Source organism: Penaeus chinensis, chromosome 21, assembly GCF_019202785.1.
Source record: "Penaeus chinensis breed Huanghai No. 1 chromosome 21, ASM1920278v2, whole genome shotgun sequence".
In the NCBI taxonomy this organism is placed as follows: domain Eukaryota; kingdom Metazoa; phylum Arthropoda; class Malacostraca; order Decapoda; family Penaeidae; genus Penaeus; species Penaeus chinensis.
In genome coordinates this window covers 27,937,478-27,947,477 of record NC_061839.1, presented here as the reverse complement: position 1 = coordinate 27,947,477, position 10,000 = coordinate 27,937,478, and the positions used below count along the sequence as shown (strand labels likewise).

Below are 10,000 nucleotides of genomic sequence, written 5' to 3'. Positions count from 1 at the left end.
GGCTACTTCAGCAAACTTCAAGTGCATGCGGAAAGTGATGAGAGATATACCCAGGAAAAACCTGGGTTAAGAAGGATGTACAGTTGTAGAATTACATTTCAGTACACTTGCTGGGTCCCACTTTTGTCCATCTGGCAATATCACCAATGTAAACAACATAAACATAGAATGAGGTAAAAACCTAGGCTGTTTGTAACAAGGAGTGTGAGTGGTAGAATATGAAAGCCCAACAAGTGTATTTGTATCTATTTTTTTTAAACTATGTAAACCATTTCATCGTTTGTTTTCTTCAAACATATGATAACAAAACATGTAGTATTAGCTGATTTTGTTGTGGGACATTTTAAAAATTTGATTTCCTGGAAATACTACCTCACCTCCATGGTGTTGGTAACACCAAAACCATGGAGGTGAGGCAATATTTCCTCCTTTCAATTATAGCTGCACATTTCTTGAAACATGAAATCGTGTGTGTGTGTGTGTGTGTGTGTGTGTGTGTGTGTGTGTGTGTGTGTGTGTGTGTGTGTGTGTGTGTGTGTGTGTGTGTGTAGCATCTATGGAATTACAAAATCAATACTTGGTAATGTGGACCGAAACATTAAGTATAATTTTTGTTTCTTATGCTAAAATCTAAATAGTTTTCACTATCAGTATTCCATAAGTTATGTTATTTCTCTGAGGAGTCGCATCCACACTCTAAAGCCTAGTGAGAAAATAAATGTTTACTTGTTTCAACTCGAGGAGCTAATAGCTTGGTGGTTCCAAAGAATATGAATATCAAAAGTCTGAAAACTTACTACCAATGTAATGGTTAATGGTTAATGGTTAAAAGCAAAATAAATGTGCTAGACATCTAAGGTCATATAGCACTAGAGTTAATGTTTGTGAAGGATGGTTGGGTTAGTGATAAGTTGTTAAAGCTGGGTTAAGGAATTGGTGAGTGAATGGGTTAGGGTCGGATGAGGTAATGTAAAGGGGTTAGATCAAGTGAAGGATATATATGCGTTTGAGGAAGGAAAACAGGTTGTCAAAGCAGAAAGTGTGAGATTCTGTAAGGATGTCTGATAAGTTGGGATGTCTATGTAGGGAGGACGTGGGCATGACAATAGAATATGTGGGACTGAAAGAGGAACATTCGGAAACCGCGAATGTTCCAATGATGGATAGTTATACTTTCGTTGATTTACTGGCAAAGATTGCAGTGCGTGTTGGAGAATTTGAAGGGGAAGGTTCTAGAGGGTGCGATAAAGAATGAGGTTGGGGAGGTGGTGTTGTATCAGGAGGGGTGTCGGGAGGTAGAGGGTCTGGGGAAGAGGGTACTTGTGACATGAGGGTTTCACGTGTGTATCCAGGAGGGAGTGGAAGGGATAGAGGGGATAGTGGGAGGGTGAATATAGGTGGGGCTGGAGTCAGGGGGAATAGGTTTTGTTAGGATGGGGTAGGAAGATTGGGTGTAGGGAGAATATGAGTAGGAGGAGGATGGATATCGGCAGTCACTTTGAGTGTGGAGGGAGCGGGAGTTGTAGAATTTGAAGGTGGATGAGTATTAGTTTGGGACTCGATTATGTAGTTCTAGATATCTTCAAGAGTTTCTGTAGTGGAGTTGGTTGGGGAGTTTTATGAGATAAAGGTTTTCTTGTGAGGGAGGGAAGAGAAGTCTCGTGTCTGAAAAATAGGGACAAAGGAAGGTGGAGGTGATTGTGAGGTAGGGGAAGAGGGGGTGGAACGTTTATTCTGTCTGCTGCGGGTAGTGTGGGAAGGGAGAGGGGAAGGTGTTGGGGCTGTAGTAGAGATTGGGGTGTCTGGATTTAGGATAGCAAAAGAATTTGATTGGGTAGAGATTGGAGTGTCTGGGTTTAGGATGGCAAAAGAATTTGACTGGGGAAGGTAGTAGGTAGAAGAGGGGAAGTTAGATGGAGGGGGGTTGGGTTTAGGAGAGGGTGTAGGAGCTTGGGAGGTAGGGGGATTGGCAGAGTGAGCGACATTACTGGAGTAGGGGGTAAGAGAAAAGCCTTGTCGACGTGCTTCCTGTCTGGCTTCACGTAGAGTGAGTCCAAGTCTTAATCTGAGAGTTGCTAACTCAGACTCAAATTTGTAGGTGGGGCAGCCTCTATAAAATACATTATGGGGACTGCCACAGTTTGCACATGTGCGTGATTGTGCAGAGCAATTTGATCGAGTATGGCCAGGTTGGGCACATAGCGGGCATCTGGCTGTGGAACGGCAATGTTTGGCAGGATGTCCTAAATGCCAACAATTTTGGCACTGATGAGGAGGAGGTTGGTATGGTCGGACAGGTAGGGATTCCCCACCTATGTAAACATTTAAGGGAAGGTCATGTCTACGGAAAGTAATTTTGGCAATGTTGATGGATTTCTTACGATTTCCTCTGGGAGGAATGGAGTAGCATTGTACATATGTTGCATCATAGTCTGTGAGACAAGCGAGTAAGTCCTCTCCACAATCTGACCATTCTTTGTCATGGATTGGGTTATCTGTTGGGGAGATAGAGACAGTTCCAGTGCAAGTATTGTGGGTTGGATGAGGTTCTGTAGGGATGGGATTACCACATAGATCAGTTAGTTTTGTTAATGCTATAGCTTGGTTTTCAGTTGTTACTGTGACGAGACGGGAGTGGTCGCGTCAGCTACGGAAAGAGACTTTGCCTACTTGTTTTTGGAGGCATTGTTGGAAGAGGAGGGTGTTTTGAGAAAAGGGAGCTGTGGGAGGGATCTCGAAAAATCGGTCCCATTTGGCTGGGTTATATAGAGTATTTAGGATTCTTGTAGAGGTGGGGGTAGTAGAAGTGCGGGGACGTGTGGAGGAGGGAGTAGTGTTGAGGGGGCTAATGTTACGGGGAGGTGGGCAATACGGTTGTAAGGTAGTAATAAGGGGAGATGGGATGGTTGATGAAGAAGGTTGTGGGAGTAAAGGTGTTGAAGATGAGCATGTTGGGAGAGTAGAAATGTCTCCTGGGGGTTGGTTGTTGATTAGGGTTGATACTGTACTAGTATGCATTGATGATGGGGGAGTTGTTGCAGTGTTTGGAGCCGTGGTCAAAGGAAAGCTGGGATTGGGGCCATTTGATAAAGGGGCAAGCCTCATTGCCCCTAAGATTGGGGTTATGTCTTCATTATTGGCCATGATAAGCCTGGAGTATGTTGGGGGGAAAAAAATAGCCCACCCCTCAGGGTCCCCTTGAGAGGTAAGGGCCAGGTATGGCAGGGGAATACCGTGCCCATGGTTCCCTCAGGCCGTTCAGGACTGACATAAAGTCAGCCTTTCATCCTTTCAGCACGGCTCTCACACCTTAGGAGGTGGATAGTAGAAGGGATTGATGAAGAAACTGAAACGAAAAGTATGAGTGGGAAAAAAGGCCATGCAAAATTAGTTGAGTCGATGGCTGAGTCCCAAGGTTGAGGAGTTCCCCATCATTGGGTCTCAGTCTTCGTCTCCTAAGCCCCCCACGACAACAACGGGCAAAGGATTGGGGGGGACTACCAATGTATTTGCTGTACAATATCTAATATTTTGAAAAAGAAAAAGAAAGAAGAAAAAAAAAAATTGTTCATTCTGATAAAATGGGCAGATCATCTTCTACTATACTTTTGTCATTAATTAAATCTTTATTTCCTTTTTGTTTGTCTATGCACATCTGTTTACAGTATATGTGTAGGTGTAAATAAAAATGGCATACTTGTTTTCATATATCATCTACATTTGCTTTTGAATTGATAAAATGACTTGTTTTCTTTTCATCAGATCCAAACACTGTTTCAATAAACAGCAAATATGCCATTATCATTTTAGAGCAACTGAACACACAACCGTAGTAGGGCTACTGAGGAACATAAGTTGTTAAACATTTTATTTAGAATCACTGGTTTTATAGCTGATACACATTTTGAATCCCTTTTTATGCAAAATATGATAATATATAGTTAACACCAAAAAAAAAAAAAAAATGTAAATATATACATATACATAAATAAGTATATGTGCTTATATGTATGTATGCATATATGTATGTATGTACGTATGTATGTATATATTTTTTCTATTCTTAGCACTGATTCCCTCCCCCTCCCCCATCTAGCGCTGATTCCCTCCTCCTACCTCATCTAGCACTGATTCCCTCCCCCTCCCCTATCTAGCACTGATTTCCTCCCCCTCCCCCATCTAGCACGGATTTCCTCCCCCTCCCCCATCTAGCACGGATTTCCTCCCCCTCCCCCATCTAGCACGGATTTCCTCCCCCTCCCCCAACTAGCACGGATTTCCTCCCCCTCCCCCATCTAGCACGGATTTCCTCCCCCTCCCCCATCTAGCACGGATTTCCTCCCCCTCCCCCATCTAGCACGGATTTCCTCCCCCTCCCCCATCTAGCACTGATTCCCTCCCCCTCCCTCACCTCTTCCTGATTCCTTTCCTGTGCAAACAAATAACAATAAGGGAAATTTTTAGAATTTGTGGTCTAATCTCCAGGACAGAGATGACATGCTTATGTGAGGTCCTGGTTTCCTTCGTAACACTTTCCATTCCTTTTTGAATGATCTGTTAACTATTGGGAGGTTCTTTCATTAGCGGTTTTCCAAACATTGACAATATTCACCCAAACATTTTTCATCAGGTCTGAGCCACATGCCTTGCTTTGCTGAAGAAGAACTTCCATGTGGTTTTTGGTCTTCGAACCATTTTGTAACTGCCCTTGATGTGTGTATTGGGCAGTTATCCTGCACGAATGTTTTTCTTTCTGGGAAGGGCCAAAGAATAGCAACGTGCTAATAGGAGAAATATTACTTTTAACAATTTCAAAATATTTGTCTAAACAATATCCCTTCTTTTTCGGAGAGTTCTCTAACACAATGCATGAAAATCTACTATACTTATTATTGGTCATGTGGCCACTCCTTGCCCTTTCATAGATATGCTGTTTGTCACATGTAAAAAGCAAATAATAATTGTTAATCAGAACATAAATTATGACAAATGAACATATATCATTATCAAATTTTGAACTATGTCTATGAGCAAATTAAAAAAATGATAATGATATTTACACCTGTTATTTTTCATCCAGCAATGGATGCTCTCTCCACATACTGCTGGGCGAACTGGAGGTGATGTTGGCAATGTCTATTGTTCAACCCCTCTTTGATAACATTTTGTGATGAAGCCCATCTGCATGTAGTTGTTTTGTAGGAGCTGTAGGTCTTTAGGTTAAAGTTACTGAGAGCAACGCACGGAGGTAGAGCAAAATGGACATTGCCATCTTGTAGAGCATAGTAAATAGAGTAGGAATCAATACAACTAAATCTGCAGCGGCTTCATATTTCCCGGGAAATGACAAAAATAGTCCCCATCCATGTTTACCTTGCCAGGACCAAAACAAATGTGACGCGTAACTCATTATTGCGATCTATGAAGTAGTCCATGTATTACTACGCGCTTGTGAAAACAATTATTTTGTAATTACCAGAGTCTGTTTTTCCGAATTCATGTATTTAATGAATTGTTTTACTTTTATCAAGCCTCCTGGCTAGTACAGTGGTAACGTGTCGGCCTCTCATCCGAGGGGTCGGCGGTTCGCGCCCCGCCCAGGCACGAGAAGTTGCAATTGTCGCCTGGAGGTTACTGCTGTGACTGGGCACCACGGCGGGTAAGGACTAAGACGAGTCAGCACCAGCTGACACACGTTAGCGAGTCGGCATTAGTCGACACAGGCCGGGCTTCCCTCATTGGCATAGCCCGGGCGAAGCTCAGCTTCGCATATCGGACTTATCCTTATACTTTTATCATACTTCTTTTATGTATTTTGGTAATTATTTACACTATTTTGCACAATAACCCTATGCGCATGCACGTTTTTCCACCGGGAGATTTGACACATTGTCAGACGCCATTAGTTCCGAAACACCGGTGAGAGGTGTTACATTTTAAGTGTGTTGCGTCGATTCCGGGTCATTTTTAAAGCCGTATAGTGGATATATAGAACAAATAGATATTAGTATCTCTCTCAGCCTGATATTTAAGCCCAACAAGTGCCCCAAATATTGAAAAATATAAAGGTATATTAACCCTGGGGTCCAGAGGGCAGAGCACATTGGCTAGGGTATATATAGATCGTAATTTCTTAAAGCCACGAGGCTTGTATATTACTAGGGGGTCCAGTGGGTGTCGCTCTCGGTAACAATAACCGATCTTTATATGAATTTTAGCTGCCTTGGTGAAGGGGCATCTGGAACGAGGGCAGTCGTTGAGGGTGCCCTCCTCCTCCCACCTTATTCACCTGTATCCCATCGAGCAGGAGATACCCAGCTCTCTGGTTACTTCACTGGAAGAGAATTTATTTCCCCTCATCCTCTATTTGCAATTTCGGATTGCCTTGTGTCCACCTTGAAAAAAGTATCAGCTTGGCACCCTTGTTTTCACCTTGGACTTCCCATATGTCATTATGACGTTATATTCCACTGGACATATTTTCTTTCTTGTTCAGGATATATTTGGATTAGCCAAAATATGAATATTCAGGAATTTATGAAGATTCATTATCATAAAGATTATCAAATGTACGATTTTTTTTTTTTTTTTTGTTTTCAAGATGCTTCCCCTTTCTTCAAAGTACCAAAGTTCCAGGTGAATAAGCATGACTTTTCACACATTGGGAAATAAGTATTTCTATCGTAAATATATTGAGATTATGTATCAGAGCTTTGACATGCACTGACAAATACAAGGGAAACTGCATATGTATCAGATAAAAGTAGAGAGTGAGATACCTACATTATCAGAATGAACAAGATTTTTCTTTCAATATGTCAGATGTAATAGAGTACGTGTATTGGGAGTAAGTTTTTAGACTTGTTTTTCCCCCTTTTTGGAACCACCCAGCTAGTAGTTGCTTGAGTTGAAACAAGCAAACATGTATTTTCTCACTCAGCTGATCGAATGCAACTCCTCAGAGAAATGCCACGGCTTATGGAATAATAATAGAGAAAATTATGGTCAGATTTTAGCCCAAGATAAAAAGCATTCGAATAAGCAAAAATAATTGAACATACCTTTTAGCTTCTCATCACCAAATATTGACTTTGTATTTCTATAAACAAACACACACACACAGTGAAAATATCTACATATTCATGGTAACCCTACTGCAATTTTGCCTTCAGCTAATGGTATATACTGAAAAGTATTATGTAGCATGCTTTTTATTAATTGAATCAGTATTTTTTTGGTTTGGTTCAGGCGAAAAAACAGTCCCTCCATTAGTTTGATTAGCCGTTGCTAGATGGTGCAGCTACTAAAACCATTTAGAAAGGTATCAGTAAATCTGAGGAAATTTTCCGATGCAGCTGCCATAAATAGATTTTTTAAGCATTTAGCATTTTCAGGTTTCAAGAAATATGCAGCTATAATTGATATTTGCTGTGCTGAAAGAAGGATGAAATGTCACCTCACCTCCATAGGTGTTACCATTTCGATAAACAAGCAATGCCAGTAAATCGCATTTGAACAATATCCCAAAGCAAAGTCAATATGTAGAAGAGGGTAGTGGGTTACTTTAACAACAGTTTTGATATTTTTCTGAATGAAATCAACTGCTTTCAATGATTTTAAGTGTTGTTCTAAGTGCAAATGAATCGATGATGAGATATGATTACCATCTTCATTGAGAATCTTGATTTGATAGCCTCGATAGCAGGGGAGGGCATATAGTATATCAGGGAAATCATGGGGTAAAACAGGCAGAAACAGAATGAATACAGAACAAAAAAGCATAAAAACACAATGAAAAATTATGAAAATTGCATCACCAAACTCTACGGACACAGCCACCATCTTTGAAAGCCCATGGGCTGATGCGCCAAATTTCATAAAATCTACTACCATAACGCCACCAAAAGCACCTTGCGTGCCCCTAGCCAGGGGGCTCCATCCCCTGGACCCCTGTGGTCATTAGACAAAACATCTTAATCCAACATCCAACCTAACCTAACACCGTGGTATATATTCCCTAGCCAGGGGACTATGGCCCATGTACCCCCATGGTAGTATATGCGCCTAGCCAGGGGGCTAAGTGCCCTGGACTCCCAGGTGGCATTTCATTTACACTATATACTCTATTGATATAATAAATGATTGTAATTGCTGAGTCATACAAAACCACCTATCTTTATACAGAGAGAACATCAATCTGTTTTACATTCCGTCGAATGTCGGAATTCTGAATTGCCCTTTTCGACATTTGGAACAATTAATGAGCTCAGAAATCAAACTAGGATGCTTACTAATATATACTTCTTATTCATTGCCACTGTATAGTCTTTAGAATAATCCAGAAATGATGTAACACTGAAAAACAAAACACTTTCTACCAGCGCTCCTCAAGGAATGGAGACTCCTGGTGCTGTCAAAAGACCCAGTCATGAAAATGCACATGCACATTAGATTACTGTACAGAACTGTATAAACAAATCTTAGAAGGAAGTATAATAATATTAAAAGGACAGATTAAAGGCTTAAATCTGGAAAAGCAGACACTGATAATTACCAAATTATCCTTCTGGCAAGCACACAGTAATACATAAACTACTTGATATATTGCAGTAATGAATTACGTGGTCAGTCTAAAATTCACCTCGCAATGTAAACAACATGGAAGACTTAGCCAAAATTGGCTGATCTTCTCTGTTCTTTTACGTATAGCACCCTTGGGAAGCATTTGCATACATATTGCCATAGAAGTACTTGGTCTTGGTCTGTATTGTTCTATCATTTCATATAAGTTTTATCATCCAACTCTGCCACTGCTTCATACTACATATTGTCCGCTAGTACTACATGTTTTGTTATCGCTTGTTTTAAGAAAACAAAGTATGACATGGTTTACATAGTTTCCAAAAATAGATACTAATACAGTTGTCAGTCATTTATGTTCCACCAATTACACCCTTTCTTACAAACAACCTAGGTGTTTTGCCTCATTCATAAAAATACTACCTAATCTATGTTTATATATAAGTGGCCACCAGATGTACAAAAGTGGGAGCCAGCAAGTAAACTGAAATATAATTCCGCAACTGTACATTCCTAAGGCAAAGTTTGCGAATTCGCAAAGAGTCTTCAAGGTTGTTGGCATGAGCAATGGGGGTTTAGCCAGTGCATGTGCTCGCGCCCCTCCTCCCGCAGCAGCCTACCTGAGGAATCGTCCGACTCTGATCCGTCCGAGGAAATCGACTCGTCTAGGGAACTCCCGTCACTTTCAGATTCTTGATCTCCTTCTTCATTTTCACTTTCATGATCGTCTCTTTCACTTTCTCGTACTCTCTTCACACCAGGCATGTCTTCTGTATGCAACACATATACGTTACTGTAGGTTTATACTGAAACACTAACAGGCACCGGTCCTTCCAGCACGATTCGCAAGCCGCATTGTATTTTGTGTAGCAACTATATCATTTCTTTTTACATAGTGCAATCCTGTTAGTGTAAAAAAAAAAAAATACTCATCAACTAAGTGCTCTTTCGGCCCATAAATTAATGAGAGATTAAGCCTTGCGCTTCCCTTGGACTGGTCTGCGACCGAACTGTAAACAAACAAAACTTGCCGCTTGGTTCTGTTCCGAATTTTAGTTTTGGTTACGTCATATTTGCAGACGATTGTGTGGTGGACTGGATATATAAACCTGAATATATATATATATATATATATATATATATATACATATATATACATATATATGTAATACACATATATTAAACGTATTATATGTGTATGTATATAAAGTTACAGTATATAACCATACACACAGTATACATCTAAGGCAACTTTTATATGCAACTATCTTAGACATCTTCCTTTTATTCTCAAATTTCCCTAAAAGTAAAATTGCAAAAGATGTAGATTTTTTTTTTTTTTTTTTTTTTTTTTTTTTTTTTTTTTTTTTTTTTTTTTTTTTTTTTTGTGGCAGGAGAGCGTTTGAAAGGGATAGCTTTT

At 40.3% G+C, this 10,000-nt stretch overlaps 1 protein-coding gene across 1 annotated transcript in view; it reads right to left on the bottom strand.

The window, feature by feature from the left end:
* LOC125036649 (breast cancer metastasis-suppressor 1-like protein) overlaps positions 1-9,620 on the bottom strand; it is a 35,194-nt gene extending 25,574 nt beyond the window's left edge. Inside the window, exon 1 of the mRNA XM_047629432.1 lies at positions 9,201-9,620. Coding sequence (XP_047485388.1) covers positions 9,201-9,345 — 145 coding nt within the window. The 5' untranslated portion in view covers positions 9,346-9,620. The remainder of the gene's footprint in view (positions 1-9,200) is intronic.
* Positions 9,621-10,000: the final 380 nt, after the last annotated feature.